The 18,931-nt window shown below is 59.8% G+C and overlaps 1 protein-coding gene across 1 annotated transcript; it reads right to left on the reverse strand.

The window, feature by feature from the left end:
• Positions 1 to 37: 37 nt before the first annotated feature.
• On the reverse strand, positions 38 to 17,311 carry CARMIL2 (capping protein regulator and myosin 1 linker 2). Its single transcript, XM_042834859.1, has 40 exons — positions 17,224 to 17,311; positions 16,175 to 16,266; positions 15,998 to 16,048; positions 15,803 to 15,862; positions 14,734 to 14,855; positions 14,369 to 14,466; positions 14,067 to 14,137; positions 13,545 to 13,618; positions 13,073 to 13,148; positions 12,916 to 13,004; positions 12,532 to 12,626; positions 12,130 to 12,216; positions 11,910 to 12,019; positions 11,717 to 11,794; positions 11,501 to 11,577; positions 11,321 to 11,425; positions 11,085 to 11,154; positions 10,875 to 10,956; positions 10,581 to 10,677; positions 10,261 to 10,318; positions 9,578 to 9,750; positions 9,048 to 9,116; positions 8,694 to 8,787; positions 8,529 to 8,624; positions 8,300 to 8,428; positions 7,677 to 7,790; positions 7,343 to 7,518; positions 7,047 to 7,134; positions 6,565 to 6,684; positions 5,554 to 5,620; positions 4,564 to 4,769; positions 3,182 to 3,285; positions 2,417 to 2,813; positions 2,024 to 2,143; positions 1,762 to 1,798; positions 1,578 to 1,646; positions 1,214 to 1,459; positions 1,036 to 1,137; positions 865 to 957; positions 38 to 786 (listed from the first exon to the last, which is right to left on the reverse strand). The coding sequence occupies exons 1-40, from the start codon at positions 17,261 to 17,263 to the stop codon at positions 611 to 613; spliced, it is 4,308 nt and encodes a 1,435-aa protein (XP_042690793.1). The 5' UTR covers positions 17,264 to 17,311; the 3' UTR covers positions 38 to 610.
• Positions 17,312 to 18,931: the final 1,620 nt, after the last annotated feature.

The raw sequence follows: 18,931 nt of genomic DNA on the forward strand, positions 1-18,931 counted from the left end.
AAATATATGACTTTTAATTTTAACAACGCCCGGGGGGAAGGGGGAGGGGGAACAAACCAAAAAAAAAAAAACCAAAAACCAACCAAGCATCTTGCTTCTGTGTCGTAAACATCGGTGCAGGGAATGCATTTGGTCCAGAGGTGGAGGGGAGATGATCTGCTCGCGGTTGCCACGGGAGAAAGCCAAAGTGGGGTTTGGGGTGATGCTGGTGGCGGCTGGGAGCGGCAGGGCAGTGGTTGGAAAGGTGATGGTTGGAGGTCATGCTGCGAGATCCGTGGGCCTCGGGGTGCTGGAGGGGCAGCTGTCCTAACCGTGCCACCACCTGCAGCACAGCGGCCTGTGCCCATGGGCCGGAGATGGGCATGGTGCTCTGTGCTCCTCCGCCCTTCGTGGGGGCTCTGGGGCTGCAGCTCTGTGCCCGGCCGGAGTCCAGCCCGACAGCCCCAGTCCTTCTGTGCCGATGCCCTTGGGCTGCTTCCTTCACGAGGAGACGGTGAGGCTGCCCAGACGCAGGGTGCCGAGCAGCCCTACATCCCCATTGCTCATCACCCCATCACCGTGCGCTCGCTTGCAGGGTTTTATTGGGAACAGTGCGGCGGCATGCAGGGGCTCACTGTCCCAGGGCCGGCTCCCCGAGGCCCTGCACAGGGCTTCTTTGGTCTACGGCTGAGTCTTGTGCACACACAACAGTCTGTGCTGCGGCTGGCGGCCGCTCCCCGTGCGATGCGCTGCTTGCTGTCCGTGTCTCATCCGGCGCAGCCCACAGCCGCTCCTGCGCTGCGGTGCCTGCAAAACCACGAAGGCCGGGCTGAGCGCAGCCTTGGCTCAGCACAGGGAGCTCTGGCTGCCCGCCCCGTTCCTCACCTCCTGCCTCCGCCGCCGGCCTCGGCTCACCGCTCGCCTCCGGTCTGCGTTTCAGCACAGGCGACCGCCGCAGACGGAGGGGGATCGTGGCAGCTGGGGGAACACAAGCGGGCGGTTAAAGCATGGGGACGACGGGAGGTGCGAGGCACGAAGGCCGTGTTTCTCACTCACTTCCCAGCTCCGCCAGGCACTCTGGCTCCCTGAGCTGCTCCTCGTGGACCGAGACAGCCCGGCGGGCGCCCAGCACGGCCAGCCGTGGCGTCAGGCGGTTGTCTGCAATGAGAGACGGCGTCAGAGGGCAAAGCGGGGGCCGATGGCGGCCGCCGAGGCTCGGTGGTGCCTTGGGTACCTTCAGCAGCGGAGCAGGGCGATGCGGGCGGCGCGGTGCCGGCGGTTGGCTCCCCAGCGGGGCTCCTGCCTGGCCGTGGCAGGCTGCTGCTCCAGGCCTCGCGGCACGCCGGCTGCCCGCTCTGCTCGGGGTTGGCTGAACAACGCCGGAGCTGCTCGCGGCCCAGACCTGTCAGCTCGGCGTTCAGCTGCCGCCCCAAAGCCTTCCAGGCCGGGCTGGGCTCCGATGGACCCCGCAGGGATGCATCTGTGGGGCAGAGCATGAGTGCACAGCCCTGCGACCCCGATGGATGGATCCACGGCAGGGTGACGGCTCTTGGGTTGGGCATCCTCACCTTGCCCTTTCCCGCTGCTGCCCCACGTACCTGTGGACACGGAGTGCGTGCGAGCCTTCAGGGATGGTGGGGAGTCCGCAGAGCTGTCCACGATGTCCCCTGTAAATGCAGGCCAGTGGCTTCAGGGTGTGGAGCTCATCACCCCGTAGCCAACCCAGGGTACACGTGTGAGGATCCTCAGGGTGGCCCCCAGGGATGGAAGAAGGCCCCTCACCATCTGAACCGGCCTTCTTGATCTCGCTGTCTTTGCTCTGCTATGAAAAAGAGAAATGGTGACAGCTAGAGGGTATGGCAGGGATGCACAGACCGACACAGTGCACAGGAGCCCAAGAGGTGGTCCCCGCTGTAGGGGCCAAGTGATGGGACAAGTGGCTGCAAGCAGCAGCAGCACTGCTCTGTGTCATCTGCCCCATGGGACCACCACCTCTACCACCCATGTGGGTGCAGGCTCTGCCCACAAGAAGCTCCAGCCTCACCTGCTGCTTCTTGCTCTCGGTGACCAGGCCCTTGGTGACACCCATGCGGTGCAGCATGATGTGGACGCGCTGCTCGAAGGAGTTGGGCAGCTCCCCATCGCTCTTCTCCAGGTGTCTCTTCTGTAGGGCAGAAGGATGTTGGCAGGACAAGGGGTGCACAGGTCTATTGGGGGTGCCAGGGGCACCAGGTACTGCACAAGGGTCCTCAAGCCCCCACCCTATCCCATCATCACCACCACCACCACCACCACCACCCCCCTTGGTGGCAACAGCACCAAGAGCAATCAAAGGGTCATCCAATGTCCCTCCACCACCACTCATGATAGAAACAGCACCTGGCCCAGTGACAGTCATCCAAGAGGACGTTTTGGGACCGGCTGGAGCGATGCTTACCTTGTCCTGCCTGACCCCCAGTGCCTCCTCATCCTCCCCAGGCAGTAGGATGAGGGACTGGGATTTGCCCTCCCTTGAGTACTTGGGCCTGATCCTGCGGGCAGCCTCAGGGGTCTGGCTGTGCTCAGGCTCGGCGCTGAGTGCCCCTTCCTCAGATTTGCTCAGAGCCTTGCCCGGCTCGCCCGCCTTGCTGGGAGCCCGTAAAATGTCACTGAGCATCGACCGCCTGCTCCTGGGGGCCGCCGCACCGCCCTCGGGCTCCTTTTCACACCGTGAGCTCCGGCTGGATTTGGGCTTCTTGAAAGCAAAAAAATTCCCAATTTTCTTCTTGAGGGTGCGAGAGCTGGAGGACGCCAGAGGGGCTGAGCCTGGGCCGCTCTCCAGCACTGTGGGGCTGCTGGAAGAAGCATAGGGAAGGTCAGCACAGGGCTGTGTTTTCCCTAATACCCCCCAGATCATGGATCCTTGCTCTGGCCATTCTCGCCAGGTGCCACCACCACCAAGAGCCACCACCCATCACCACCTCCAGATGCCACCACCGCAGCCTTTCCCAACCCCTGTGCCCATGCAAACACCCCCATGGGGACGCGAGCTCTGCCCCACTGGGTGCCTGGAGCACGATGTGCCATTTCCCCAGCACCTCTTCAGCACTCAGCCAGCACAGTGGGTGAAGACAGCCCAGAGCATGGCCTGCAGGGGCACCACGCGTGGGTATGGAAACGTGCTGGGACCCAGCTGAGGGCTGCAGCCACCCCCACGGCTTACGGCAGCTCCTCGGTGATGAGCCTCTTGGTGAAGAAGTCCTCCAGGCCCTCATCCACGCGGGTGATGCTCCTGTCCTCACTGTTCTCATGGGCCACAGGCTGTACCTGCAGGCAGGCACTGCCTTCAGCCACAGGTGGTGTCTTTGAGCTCTGACATCAGCCAAAAAAACCCCAGTGCACCAAGATCATAGAATCATTCAGGCTAAGGCTATCAAGTCCAACCTCAACCCATCCCCCTACGTCCCTCAGTGCCACATCTACCCCCTGAAGAGCCACCAGCTCCCAAGGAGATTCACTGGGTGCTGGTGCAGGATAGGTGCTGGAACCCACTATCAGAAAGCCCCATCATGTTGTGACCAGGCTGCATGCCAGTTCCAAGCTCTCCCAAAGCCTTGCCAGGTCTCTGACCCCAGACCCACAGAAAGGAAGCCTTTGGCAGGGGTGTATGCCCCAAGAAAGGGACCTCCCTGTCCCCAGCAGGCAATGGAGCTGGTGCCGGGGGAGACCCTGGAGATGAGGTCACCAACTCTGTGCCAGGGCAAGGAATTTGTCCGTGGAGGAAGGTCTGCCCCCAGCATGTGGCACAGCATTGGTGGCATTTCTTGATCAGAAGAAGGCACTTCTCCATCAGTGGCCTCAATCCCCAACGCCTTCTCTTTGTGGCTGGATTTGTGCCTCCCCTTCCTCCTCTGACACCAGTGGCTGTGGCCAGGCTGTTTCTGGTGGGTGGCCAGATACTGCCGCATCTCAGTGCTGAGGGCACAAGCTGGTGTCATTGGGATCCAATCCTGCTCCCACCAACTGCCTCGTGGGCTTTGGGTGCCCCAAACATCCCTTCCCTGTTCCTCTTGCGTGACGAAACACCCACCAGAGGGTGGCAGAGCTGCTGGGGCAGCACCCGGCTGGCTGACAGCCTCCCCCCCAGAGCACCCAAAAGTTGCAATTTGCTTCAAGCCCAGCTAGAGGAGAAGGGGACTGCTGCAGGCAGCATCTGCCCAGCACATCCCAGCCTTTCGGGGTTGGCAGAGCCGAGCCCCAGCACCAGCCCAGCGTAGGGCTGCATTTTGCTGCTCATTCCCGAGACACAGGAGCACGTTCAGAGGAGAAGGATGGAGGGAGACGCAGCCCCTGGCTTCTTCCCTGCCTCTGCCCCACCTCCTGCAGTTCTGCATCGCTGATTCATAAACAAGGGGCGAGCGCCCGAGCCCCCGACCCGTCCTCTGAGCTCTGGCACACAGCGCATAGAATAATAAAGCAGATGCATCCCACCTCCCTCCATCAGCACGACAAGAGAAAATAATAATCACAATAAAACAACCCAGCACCCATCCACCTTCCCCCCCCCTCCAGCGCTCAGGAATAAGACCCGGCGGCGATGCTTACGGTGGGCTTGCTGGGAGGCTGCTTGTGCCGGCGGTTGGGCCTGGGCCTGGCTTTGGTGCAGTGCTCCAGCCTCTCCCCGGCGGTCGGCAGGTCCATGAGGGCTTGGGCGGGCGGCGTGCCGGGATGCGCGCCGGCGGAGGGCTCGGCATCCTTTGTGGGAGCAGGACGAGCCTTCCCGGCTGCCGGCAGCTCCAGCTCCGAGAGACCTGGCGAAGGGCGAGAAGCCCACCGGTGGGGAGGGGGGAACGCGCGGCCGCGGCGCTGCTGACGGCGGGGAGAGATTGCGCGTCAGCTGTGCAGCGCAGCCGGGATGGATCCTGCTGCCACGCCGACGGCGCTGCGCGGTCCCCCAGGGATGCAGGGGGAGGGAGGGATGCTCGGGGACCCTTGCAGCGTTGCCCACAGAGCAGGCGGCGGCGGCTGCCAGATCCCGATGTTTTCCTCTGATGCCTGGTTAGGGTTTGGGGGAGAGGGCTGGGTCGCGGCCGGTAGGCTTGCTTTGGGTCTGCCTCCCTTCCATGTGCTCTCCCAGCGCTCTCTGGTTACACTCAATATGGGTTATTCGGGATGTTGGGGGTCCATGTGCATGCAAGGCTTTAAGGAACTCCAGCAGGCACCGCAGCACCCAATGTCACCCAAAGGCCGTGTGCTTTCTCCAGCACCCCCCATCCAAGGTCCTGCCATGCTCCAGCTGCCCCCAGCCAGCCCACACGTGGCAGCTGGTTGTACCCCACAAAATATGCCAGCACAGCTCAGCACCCTGCAGCAACCACCCGTGGGTGACCCCCCCTTCCATGCAAAGCCCCCTGGATGCAATCCCTGTGACCCAAATGGAGACACGGACGCCTCCCGAGACGTCCTCAAACCTCCCACCTCTGCCAGCATCCCTGGAAGGGAGCTCAGGGCATCCTCCCACACTGAGTCAGCCAGGCATTGCAGCACCATGGCACCCCAAATTAATGGTGTGAGCCCCCTGCGCTGCACCCTTACTTCTCACAGTCAGCGTGGGCCGAATGCTCCTGAAGTGTTTGTTTTTCCTCCGCAGGGCCATCTTGTACTGCAAGGAGACAAGGGAGGAGGGAGCCTGTAGTGGTTTGCAGTCACCAGTGGTGTGGGGACAGCCCAGGAGGCCATGGGGGACGTGTGGTTTGGGGAGATGGCTGTGTTCCACCGCCATGATGTTCATCATAGAATCAGTCATCAAATGTCTGAGGTTGGAAGGAACCTTTAAAGCCCATTATGCTCCAACTCCCTGCTGGGGAGGGCTGGCTGCCCCCTGCCCCCAGCTCAGGCTGCCCAGAGCCCATCCATGTCCTGGGGCACCTCCAGGCATGGGCACACACAGCTCTGTGCAGCAGTGCCAGTGCCTCACTGCCCTCTGACATCTAATCTGTATCTCCCTTCTGTTAGTTTAAAGCCATCTTCTCTTGTTCTATCACTATCAGGCCCTGTAGAAGATTGGATCCCTTCCCACTTGTAGGCTTCCCTCAAGTACAGGAAGGCTGCTGTGAGGTCTCCCCAGAGCCTTCTCTACTCCTAGCTAAACAGCCCAACCCCTCATCCTTTATTCATAGGAGAGGTGCTCCAGCCCTCTGAGCATCACCACAGATCATCCATCGTTCATGGATCACCCATCACCACCATGGGTCATCCATCATCACGGATCATCCAGCACCCTGCTGGGATGATGGGACTCGGCCACCTCTGCCCCATAACCACCCCTCCACCCCCAAGGCTGCACCCTTTGCACTGGCCCAGCTCATCCCTGGAACCCAAATAACCCACCCACATGGCCAAGGTGCCAGACCCCACGTCACCTACGTGCTATGGGTGCCAGGAGGGATGGGAGCAGCGTGGGACATGGCAGGGATGTGCCCCAGGTGCCACAGGCTGCCTGAGCCTGCAGAGGCAGCGACTCTAAGCCTAGCATCATCCCCTAAGGCGGATAAAAGCCCGTGGGCACTGTCATGCAGCAGCGGGGTCACTGGGACGGAGCCCTACCTCCTCTGTTGTGAAGCCTCTCTCGTTGAGCTCAGAGGGGTTCCTGCCCCGTGCCGGCACAGCAGCATCGTCCTCAGCAGGCTCCAGGAGGTCCGGCCCATGCGTGGGGAGGCTCTCTGCCTAAAACCATTAGGAAGCGCTTAAATTATCCCTCTGGCTGCTGCAGTGCTGCTCTGCTCCCTGCCCGCGGCTGGGATTTGCGGGGGATTTAGGGCTGATTAGCTGGCTGCAGAGCTCGGGTGCTCCTGGCCCAGGTGCCGGGTCCATCCTACACCCAGCACGCTTCTCCATGGGGTGTGGAGGAGCCATGAAGCCTTAACTCTGCTGCAGCCACGCTGGGAGAAGATGACCCTGGAGGATCCGCAGCCTGGTGGGGATCATTTCGCTTTGTGGATAGCAAATCAATGCTCATCGTGCTCTGGTGGTGCCTGCTCAGAGCCCCCCGTGCCACATCTTCCCCATGGGGACACGTGGACACTCACCAGCTTGCACTGGGCAGCCATCAGATCTCCCAGGACAGCATCCACGATGCAGTCGGCCACGGCAGCGGTGACGGACAGCTTGATCTCACTGGGAGCAGGGAGAGATGCGTCAGGGATGCCACGGGACCCCATGCAGCAAGGCGAGATGGAGCCCACAGCCCTCCCGCCACGACGCTCCAGCAGGAACATCACCCCGTGGCCAAAACCCAAACCAGATCCAAGGATGGAGCATCACGTTGTTGGAGTTTCTCCAATCCCCATCCCCAGTGTGCCAACCAAAGGCACAACACCCATACTTCAGCTTGCTGAAGACGTCGGTGACCATCTGGTCCAGGATGGCGCTGAGGTTGAGGTGCTCCTGGAGGTGGATGCGCTCCGACATGGCGTTGACCAGCTGGTCCCTCGCCCCGCTCTTCTGCACTATGGGGGGGCACAGGTTGTGCGCCGCGTCCAGCACCGCCTGCATGATGGCCTGGGGAGGAAAGGGGCGTTTGGGGCAGCTCAACAGGAGCTGTGTTCTCCTGCTTATTCCAGGAGACGCCGTGGATGTGGTAAAAAGGGACGTGGTCCTTGGATCTTTGTACTGGGTGGATGAGCATCCCAGCCCAGCAGCTCCCCACGTGTTCCCACCTGGATTTCCCGGCCGCAGGTCTGCGATGCTTCCTCCACCAGGCACTCCAGCTTGTGCTGCAGCTTGCCGCTCTGGTGTGGGGCATTCCCTGCTTCGTACAACATGGGCAAGATCTGTGGTGAGGAGAGGGAACCCATGAGTCATCCATCCCATGGCACCCTGCCTCTGCTTGGCCTTGGGAAGCGTACACCCATGGAAAAGCGTTGGCAGGTGATCTGTTGGGGTTTCCATTGGTGCTGTCCTGCTTTATCTCCCTACAGCCCCAGAAGCAAGGACAGGAGATGCGTTGGATGGAACTCTTGGCAGCTCAATCTAGTGGCCGGCAACTCTGCCTAAGGCAGCAGGTTGGAACTGGATGATCTTCAAGATCCCTTCCAGCCTAAACCATCTTACCATCCTATGCAGGTGAGGGTTTGAGGACTTGTTACAGAGGGAAGTTCCAAATTCTGTAGCTCTTCCCGAACATTTTGCAAGCACTCGCTCACACACAGCCGTCGCGCTGACGATAGCAATAGGCACTGGCTGCCAGTTAATTATGCCATCAATGAATCAATAAACCACTTTGATATGAACGTAAATCCCACAGGCCAAGCGTTTTCTCGTTGTCCTCATGCAGACTCACACTGACGGCCAGGTTAGCATTCCTGATGGCTTCCTCAGCACGGAGGATGTCTGCCTCCATCTCCCTGCCCACGCAGGAGCTCAGGATGTCGACGTGTTTCTGCACACTCGAGCAGATCTCATTCACCATCTGCAGCGCAGAGGAGCCGTATCACCAGCCAGTCCCCATTGCCTCCCAGAGGAGCGTGTGGTTGAGGGTGATGGAGGATGGCGGATGGGGCAACGCTCACCTGTTCAGAGGAGGAGGTCAGGATGCCCTGCTGCAGCCGGAAGGTCTGCGTGGGCAGGGCGCGCCGTGTCTGGTTCCTCGCCAAGCAGGACTGGAGCTGCGGAGTGCAGGTGGTCGTGAGCAGCCAAATCCAAGCCCCGGTCCCCACCCCAACCCTCTGTCCCACCTTGTGCACCGCCTCCTCTGTCCTCTCGGGGTTGCTCCGGTACGCCTGTGCCACGTCGCTCATTGGCAAGGGCATGGATTTGAGGGTGTAGTTCCTGCCAGACAGAGGTGGGGTGAGTGGAGGGCGCTGCCCCAAGGGCGCGGACCCCAGCAGGGCAGCCCGCTGGGACACAATCCCCTGCAGGTCCTAGGAAAGCTGGATCCCAACCAGCCCCAGAGCTCTGGATGCCACCATCACTGCACACAACCCGCTGGTACTTCGTGTGATGCTTTTGGAGACAAGAGCCCCTGGGGACAGTGACATTCTGGTGCATGGTGGCAGCTGGCTGGGAGAACCACGCTGCTCCATCCTTACCTCTCCAAAGCCTGAGCCACCTCCAGGAGTCCGAGGGCAGTGGTGTTATTCCTGTCCCACACCACGGTCCTGAGAAGAGGACAGGAATGAGCCTGGCAAGCAGGACATCAGCCTTGCACGTGACCTCTCACTTGCAGCTGCTGTCTCTCTGCATGCAGGATTTAGTCCAAAAGTGACATTTTAGGAGCTGAATGACAGAGCAGAGTGGGACAGTAACTGCGTGAGTCTAGCTGTAGCCTGCTGGGCTGCGCAGAAGCAAAAAGCTGGCACACGATGGTGCAGGGCCACTGTGTAGGGATGCTATTCAGCTGCACTTCTGCCCTTTGTGTGTCACCATATTTGTCACCAGCACCACCAGCTGGCTGGTCCAAAACAAAGATCTGGCCACAGCTCCTGCCCACCGGCCAGGAACCGTGCAGGGCCAGGTCTGTGGTCACAAGGAGCATCCTCCACTGGCTTTGGCATCTCAACCACAGCCACCACCGTGCAAAGCAGACCAAAGGAGGAGGTATGCATAGCCCTGCTGCTACCTGAGCTTCGTATTGATCTGCAGAGCCTTGGCCAACATCTTGGCACCGGTGTCCCCCATGGCGTTGCCGCTGATGTCCAGTGTGGTCAGGCTGGTGTTGCTGCCCAGGGCGCTCAGCAGGACGTTGGTGCCCAGCTTGAGGCGTGACTCGGCCACAGACAGGGACTGGAGGGGCTGAGTGGGGGAACAGGAAGGGAAACGTGGCTGTCACAGTCACAGCGCACCTGGGTGATCATCCCTGCCCTGTGCAGGCTGCTGGCTGCCATAGCGGCCCACGTTACTCCAGCATCCAAAAAGCACACGCCAACACCCAAGAGCAATGAGTGCTCAGGATGCGCTGAGGATTGAGCCCAAGTGCCTGGCAGGGAGGAGGAAAGAGGCGGTTGTGGGAAGCTGGATGACAGCCAGGTCACACCATGCGTTTCCTCTGTGCCTTCAGGCAGGCACGGGCTCTCCTGCTCCCCTCTCCCACCTTCCAAACAGAAGCTTTCGCTTCTCCATCTGAGCATCTGCTTTGGATGGAGGAAGAGAAAAGCAAAGCTCAGACGGTGGTGGAAGAAAGGGATCAACGCTCCCACCCCATGCTCGATGGAGCCCGGCCGGCATGCTGGGTGCACCTGGGATGGATGCTGCTTGGAAACTGAGGACAGGACACGGGGGGTGGTTGGGACACGCTGTACTCACACAGTCATCCTCCTGGGTCAGCTGGACGATGCGGTGCAGGACGTCCAGCAGCCCATCCCTGTGGGGGAGGCAGGAGGTAATGCATGCACCCACGGGTGCTGGGTCAGTCAGCAGAGCCAGCCCTTCTCCTCCTGCCCACGCTGGGTGAAGATGGGGTCCTACAGGGATTGGGCTTCCCGTTGTGTTTCCAAGGGATGGGTAGGGGATGACTGACATTCCCCACCAAACCCAGGGCCCGGATGGGAATGGAGACCTGAGATGGACGCATGGTGGCAGAGGAGATCTCAGCCCGGGGACAAAGCACTGCGGGTGGCACTCACTTGGATTTGATGTTGAAGTTTTTTCCCAAAGAGACGTGCCGGATGGACTTGCTTCTGCCAATGGACAGCACCAGCGTCACCATATCAGAGTCAAAGCCTGTGGGCACAGACAGCCAGAGGGATACATGGCTTCACAGAGCCTGTAATTACATCTTGGCTGGAGAGTTTGTGAGGGCAGCAAGCCTTTGAAATAGGCGTGCAGCGCTGGGGGTGAGGGGCCTGCTGGGACCCATCTTCTACAAGCTGAGGAGCAGCCCGAGGCCGGACAACTTGGGTGAGGAAAGGGCAACCCACCGTTGTCAGACAGATCCAGGTCGCTGATGGCAGTGGCATCGGGAATGAGGTCCTGGATGACCTGAGCTCCTGCTGACCTCAGCTTGGAACAAACAGCAAGACATCAGTACAAGGGGAGCCCTGAGAATGAGAGGCTGCCGTCGGGACGGTCACTTGGCCCCACGGTGTGCAGGGCATGGACCTATGGCACCCATGGGTGTTTGCCCTCACCTCGCAGCTGCTAAGATCCAGGTGCAGGTCGCTGATGTGGCTGTTGTACGCCAGTCCTTGCAGCATAGCCCTGAAAAGTCACCAAAGCCACCCTCAATGTGGGCAACACAGGCTCTGCCCCTCACGGCCCCATCCATCATCCCTGAAAAACTCCAAGTGTGATCACCAGGACCAACGTCCACCCCAAATTCATCCACCCCCCACCAGCAGGTCCCAATTCCAATCCCACCCCATACCTGACAGCATCTGGAGGCAGCTTGGTCCCCGCCATGGAGATGTGCCTGAGTGCACAGGCCTGACTGAAGAACTGCTTGACACTAGGAGAGATGGTTTTCACCCTTCTGGAAAGGAAGGACGCAGAATGGCATCATCTGACATCACTGGCTCCCCACTCTGCCCCATGGCCCAGGGCTCACCGGTGTGAGTACACATTTTTGGAGAGATCCAGATGGACCAGGCTGGCACAGCATCCACGGACCAGTGCCCCAAAGAGCTGCAGAATGGCATCAAGGAGAAGTCAGACAGAGTACAACCCCAAAATGGACCAGAAAGGGAAGAGTGGCGATGAACCCCCATGGAGACAATCAGCTCCAAGCTTCTCCATGAGGCCACAGCACGGGATTTGGACTCACGGTGTCCAGAGAGCAGTCAGTGGCAGCCAGGCTGAGGTGTGTGAGCGAGCTGCACCGGCCCAGGAGGCTCTGCAAGCTCTGGAAGAGAGAAGGTCAGCATCACCCAGGACCACGCTTTCCACCCCAACAACCCCAGCACTGATGGTCCCAGGTGCTTCCTTGCTCCTGGTGGCATCTCCCACCCCATGCTCACACTGGTGTCCTCCATGGCCAGGCTGCCAGGGTTCCCTGAGAGGTCCATGTGCCGAAGAGAGGAGCTGATGGCTTCGTTGGCTGCGAGTGCCTGGCACAGCGCGTTCATCCCTGCTTGGGTGGAGGGAGAGATGGGTTTGGGCAGTAGGACATGGCATCCCACATCATCACATCCTCACAAGGCTCCTCAGAGCCTCCCCAGGAGTTCTGCTTGGCTGTACCTTTAGCAGTAAGCGTTGTCCTGGCCAAGTTGAGGCTCTGCAGGCCCCTGGGTCTCTCCTCAAAGAGCCGGCTGAAAGCAATTATCCCTGGGGAGAACAGAACAAGCCCTCAGTGCCTGCCAGCACAAGCGAGCACCCACATCATGTGGAAGTCGGGCATTGTGGGTACCACCATGGGCAAAGGGCTGCCCAGAGTGCTTCCCCATCCCTGCAGACAGCCAAGGTCAGGCTGCACGGCTCTGAGCACTGATGGAGCTGTGGGTGACCCCCCCTCAGTGCAGGGAGTGGGACCAGCTGGCCTTTAAGGTCCCTTCCAACTCAAACCACTCCATGAGGGGTGAAGGGCTGGGATGTGGAATCAAACCACAGCTTGTGTGGGCTTGGGTTCACCCCATGGAGTACCTCTGTCTTCCAGCTGGTTGCCAGCGAGGTTGATGGTGTGCAGGACAGACTCGGGATGTCTGCTGAGGGCCTGAGCCATCCTTTGAGCAAAGTCACTGTGGAGAGGAGGACACCCACCCCATAGAATTACCAATCAATAACGGAGCCTTCTGAGGGCAGGGGATGGGGCATCCAATCCCTGTGCGGGGCTGTAGGTCACCAAGAGACCTCCCCTCATCTTCCTCTGCTCTGCGCCAAACAGACCCAGAGCCCTCAGCTCTCCTCACACGCAGTGCCCTCAGACCCCTCCCCATCTCACAGCCCTCCTCTGGAGGCTCTCTAACAACTGTATGTCTTTGTATCGAGGTGCCCAGGCTGCACTGCAGAGGTGAGGACTCCGCTTACCCCCTCAGCCCACTGTTCTCCAGCACCAGCTCCTCCAGCATCACCGACTTGCTCAGCATGTAGAGCAGCTGCTCGGCGATCTCCTGGTTCTGCAAGGGCACAAAGCTGCTCAATTCCCAGCCCTCAGGGCAGACCAGCTCCCTGTGCGGACACTCACCAGCCTGAAGTCCTTGCAGGAGAGCTTTGTGAACCACAGGTTGAAGGACAAGGCGGCCACGCTGAGCGCCACGTCCCTGTGGGGTGACAGAGTGCTGCAGCCCCCCACGTCCATCCCCAAGCACGTGGCTCCGACCCACGTGAGAGCAGAGACGGGGGCAGGTGGCAGGGCTCATGCAGAGCTTCACATCTGTGAGCAGAGCCGGCTGCTTTGCATAGGGAAATGCCTGAGTGGTGCGAGCCTTCAGCTCACACCTCAGCGCAGGGCTGCCAGGCTCACATAAGGGCTCAAAGCGAAGGCTGCCCGGCCTCCTGCCCCATGGGACGGGGCTGCCGGCTGCGTGGGCTCAGAGGAAGCAAGCAGAGGTTGCAGATGCGTTCTCCTTGAAGCACGAAGCTTTGAGGCGTGACACCAGCAAGCCCTGCCGTGGGTGCTGAGGATGGGGGCGAGGCGGTGCTGCAGAAGGACTCACCTGCTCTCCAGGTGGCTGAAGTCCAGCAGGTTGAACTCCCGGCAGTCTTGGCCGTGATAGATGTTGTCCACGTCCTGCTCAAGGGACAGACGTACAGAAGGGGCTCAGTGCCACTCCTGCACCTTCAGTGCCCCACAGACACAGATGTCCCCTGAGACTTAAGGCACGTGTCCCAAATGGATGGGAACCTTCATCACTGCTTGGTGGCTCCCTGGTCCTGGATATTGGCCAGAAGAAGCCAGAGGGAAATAGGAATCGCTGTGGTGGAAATGGGGACTCGGGGTGGTCGCTGTGCACCAGGACAAGGGGACAGCTTGACCTCAACTGTCTCCAAGGATGGGGCATCCACCTTGTGGGCACCCTATTGACCTGCACTGGTCCCTGCACAGCTGTCCCATGGATTGCTCTCCATGGGGATGCTGGGATGTCCCCAGCCCTGCAAGGAACCCAGGGGGATCCCATCTCACCCCATTCCCCTGCCCCCCAGCACATTGGGATGCTCTGTGGTGGGGGGAGGCTCACCCACTGGATCTCCTCACGGAAGGCAAAGCCATTGTAATCACATAACGCAGCGTATGTCTCTGAAAAGCCACCTGCAAAGAGAAGGCAGCATTGCAAGCAGTGCTTCCCAAGGAAACACGCAAAGGACCCCTGAGATGGGCAGAAAGCAGAAGGAAGGCAGGGCTCTCCTGTCCCTCTTCAGTGGGACCAGAGCATCCTGCCTGGTCCGTATCTGTGTTGATGGGGAGGGTGGCACCCTGGCTCTCCATCCTTGCATGCCCTGTCCCTTTTTTGCTGCCCCACGGGATGGGCTGTGTGCTTACCACAGGGCCCCTGGTTGCTCTGCAGCATTTCCTCCAGTGAATCTGTGACCATCCGGATCCTTTCGTACAGGTTGGGGGGTGAGTTCTTGAGCAACGTCCTGGGGAAGGGCAGGAGGGCATGCTGGGGGGCTGGCAGGGCATCCCCACCAGCTATGAGCCCTGTGCCAAGCTCAGATGGTGACCAGAAACATTTGTCCCAATGTGATTGAGTGATAGGGTGGAACAGGGCACTCGTTTGGCCTCCATCATTGTGGCCTTCTCCTAGTGCAAGAACCCAGCCTATATTTTGGGTCTTTCTGAGCAAATAGGTGACACGACCCATCGGATGCCTACATGACAAACCCTGAGGAGCAGGGGAGCCTTACCCAGGGGATGAGTCTGGAAAGACCTTCTTAAGTGACATGGTGACATGGACAACGACTTGCTCCAAGTCATCGAAGGACATGAGCCGGAAGGCATACGAGGATGTGTCTGTTTCTATGGCAACCTGCAGAGTGCCCAAAGGATGGGAGATGCCTGGGAATGCTGGCAGCGTCCCTGAGCCCGCAGGCACGGCAGTGACAGCAGCCAGGCACTCGCCTTTGCTCATCATCCCCTCTGCCTGCACAGGCTGGGGCTGAGAGCACCGGGTGGACGGGATGAACTGCGTTAAAGATGACGTGATGTGCCAGAATAAGGCATCAGTCCCCCCAGGTTCAGTGTAAAAGCAGCCCCAAACGGGGAGGGAAGAGTGCTTAACCTGCAGTAGCTGCGGGATGATGCTGGTTTAGTGCCCACGGTCCCACAGCCATTCATCTGCAAGAAATCCCCCTGCTCCCTTGCTACACCGAGCAGCCCCCAATGAAGGTTTCCTCCCTGAATTTCTCTAATTGGGTTTCCAGGCCTTTTTTTAGCTTTCGGCTCCTCCCAGATCCCATGGCAACGCTCTCCCTGATTTAATTACAGGCCGGCTGAGCCGCAGGAGGAAGACACGGCGATCCGCTGGGACCGCCTGCGGGCTGCTCCCGAGCCAAGCACAGGTGCTGGGCTTTCTGCTCTCTCCCCGAGCTCAGATCTGCAGCCTGCTGCTAGGGCCCAGGCAGGAGCCCCATTTAGAGCTGGAACAACGCTTTAACGAGCAATGCTCCTTTCTGACAACGTTTTAAAGAGCAAAATGTAGAGTGGATGCCAACGGGGACCACAGCCCCGCGTTTGGCTGAGGCGTCCCATGGAGAGCGTCCCGCTCCTCTCCGCGCTCCGTCCGCGCTGCATTGCCGCCCGGCTCTAAGAGGATTAGCGGGGTTTAAAACACACTCTGGCTAAATTTGGCCTCGCCTGGGTTAAGCCAGCCACACTTTATCACCTTGTCCCCACCGAGCAGGAGCAGCCGTCACAGCCGGGGCTGCAACCATGCTTGTCCCCAGCCCCACGGGGTCCCCCTGCGGTGCCACTCACCACGCTGGGCTCTCGCACGGTGATGTCCCTCACCTCCAGGAAGCTGAAGCTGCTGTGCACCTGCGGGAGGGGAGCGCTGGAGCAGCACAGCGTGGATGGATGGGACCCATCCTCTGCCCCATGCCAGCCCCCTGTTTCCCCCATCCCACCCCACACTGCAGCCCAGGGGCTCTCCTGACTGAGCTCAGAACTCACCCTGACCGGCAGCATGGCCAGCAGCACGTAGGCTCGCCAGGGTGTCAGCACCTAGATAGGGGGAAATCAGTGTGATGGATGCAAACGATGCAGACTGCAGTAGTCTCCCCCCACGTGGATTTTAGGCCCTGTTTCAGGCTGAATGCAAAGGGACGCCGCACGGGACTCTGCACCTACCAAAATGAAGTCGTCGTACTTGGATTTCACCTGCAGCTGCACGCTTTTGAGCAGGAGGATCTGCTTTGCCCCCAGGGAGGTGGCGATGCCCTCTGTAAGGATTGGTGTCAGAGTTACCCTCGTATGGCTGCCCTGCATGCCCACAGCAATCCTCTCTCCCCCATGCCAGCAGGCAGCACCAAAGGCACACATACCATTGGCATCCAGCTCCCCTGACCCACAGCAGCACCCCATTGCATCCTTCCAGATGGGCCATAACCCCACCAAATCATCCCTGCTCACCAGTGGGATGCAGAACCACACTGTCCTACACTGATCCTGTCTAGCTGAGCCCTGCCCTCCCTGTGGGACGCCCAGAATTGAGTTCTGCCCATGCATTCCTTTGGAAACCCCCTTGGCCACAACGTGCATCGGTCACTGCACGTGCCGGTCCTGTTGTGTTTGCAATCTTTGCCTCCGTTGCTCAGAGGCGGATGGCAGCACCGTGAGCAACAACTGCTCATCCCCATGCAAAGCAGGCAGAGCTGTGGTGGTGACGCTGAGCCCTGCTGCTGGCAGAGCTCCTGCACCCACAGCTCCTCTGTCAAAGCTCTCGCTTGGATTTCCGCGTCCCTGCGCTGCATGGTTTCACCCAGCCCCATCTCTGCACACCCATCCCGTTGGGGTGGGTTTCTATCTGTGTCCACTCTGCTGTCTTGGTCAGCACCCAAGGAGGGCAAAAGCAGCACGTATGGGTCCCCATTGCATCATCCCTTCTGCAGCCCTCCCTGCCCGCCCGGGAACCCCACCACCAGCAAACCCTGATGGCCAGTGGGAGCTGCACAGAAGCACATCCTTGAGATTGCAGCCTGGCTTTTCGGGGACACTTTTGGCCTCAGCAGCATCCTCAACAAGCAAAGCTTGGCAAGAACAAGCGAACCTGCTCAGAACTCCCTAAGATATGGCCATGGGCCATGAGGAGCTGAAAGCAGCTCTGCCACCCCCAGTGCAGCCGTAGGCTCAAGGAGGCCCTGCACCACCAGTGACCCACAGAGCACAGCATCGCTTACCTTGCAGCTCGGCGGGGATCCCCCCGGGGCACACGGCCATGGCGGGGCGAGCGGCGGGGTCAGGGCAGCATCCTCCAGCACAGCCCCCGCTCAGTGCCGGGAGGAAGCACTGAGGTTACCGACTGGCAGCACCTCCTCCCCCTCGCTGCACTCGGTGCCTCTTCCTGCCCCGTCAGGCAAGATTTACCCAGCCAGCAAGAGATGAGAGATGAGAGCGACGGAGCCTGCAGCCCACGCAGCACCCTGAGAGCGAGACCCTGAGAGCATCTCTGAGCTCACAAGGGGGCTGTAAGCAGTGCCTTCGAGCTCGGAGGCTCGCTGGTGTCCTCCTGCCCTACAGAGAGACTGGTTTTGGGAACACGTTTCTGCTTCGGCGGATGGAGGTGAGTGGTGAGGGTGAGAAGAGCTGCTCCCAGCACGGAGAAGTCATCCTGCTCGTGTTGGGCACCTGGAGGGACTGCTGATGTAGACGGGTGTTGCTGTTGATCACATTATGGTGCCCCCCTGGCCACCCATGGCTGGTGCCCCAAAAAGCAGGGTTGCCTATTTGGAGCAATGCAAACTTTCCCAGGGAAGGCTCCAGACAGACTCCACCATAGAAGCACTCCTGGATGGAGCAGAGCCGCAGAACTTCAGGCCCAACGTTTGCCAGCGTTGGCTCAGCAGCCACCACCAGCGTGGTGCTGTGGACACCCGAGGTTGCAGCGTTTTTGAAACAAATCTTCAGCATAAAAGTGAAGGCAGGAAGCAATGCCCACACAGGGATGGCTGTCTCCAGAGCCCATCCACAACACATGGCAGCTTTGTACCTTTGTGCCTTCCTGAGAGCCTCATCACCTCAGGAAAAGGAAGAGCAGCAGCCATGGCCAGCCCAGGGTGGTCCTGCCTGAATCTATGGCTTTTCCCAGGACGACAGGACAGCAGGCTTACTGGCTCTCGGGAACAAAAGTGAGTGCGATCTGACTGTAGTTCCCCAAATCTTCCTTCTTACCCTTCCTGAAGACAGGTAGGATCTTCTTCCAGGTATCACAGACCTCCTCAGGTCAACGAGGAGGTTTCAAAGCTGATGGACCACGGCCTCACAGTGGTTTCCTCAGCGCCCTCAGATGCATCCTTCAGGCTGCCATTAGGTTTGGGCTCCAGGTCACTAAGCAGCAATAGAAGAGCATCACTGAATACCCTGATCTCTCTTCCACGTTCTCCATGTCCTGCTCTGTTAAACAGCAGCCTAGCCTTCTCCTTAGCTGCAGCTCCTCCTGCTCCAGAAGCCTTGTGAGGACAAGAGTAGAAGAGGTCGTTAGTTTTTCTCCCACAGAAGCCAAAGAGAAAGCCACGGCTGGTGCTTCTTACCCCTCACTGACACCTCGGCTGTAGCACGGCAGGAATCAGTCCCTCTGAGTGTGGAAGCTGCCAGCAGTTGGGATCAGGCCGGGCTCAAACTGAACGTAAAGCAAGGCACGGTGAGTGAGCACACACAGAAACCAGGTCAGCAAGGCACGAGGTGACAGATTGGGTGAAGGAGGATGCTCCAGGCACTGCTCCCATCCACACCCTCAGCTGGGCTGCTGTGAGGTCGCCCCAGAGCCATCAAATCAGCGAGCAGCCAGGCCAGCTTTCAAGCCTCCTCTTGGCCTCCCTCTCTCCCGAGCTGTAAGGGACAACCTGCACAACCACCAGCTGACAGCACCGTGATTTCACCCCACCACCC

The sequence above is a fragment of the Centrocercus urophasianus genome, unplaced genomic scaffold (assembly GCF_019232065.1).
Source record: "Centrocercus urophasianus isolate 14NV4802_14NV808 unplaced genomic scaffold, USGS_Curo_1.0 seq_49, whole genome shotgun sequence".
NCBI classification, from domain to species: domain Eukaryota; kingdom Metazoa; phylum Chordata; class Aves; order Galliformes; family Phasianidae; genus Centrocercus; species Centrocercus urophasianus.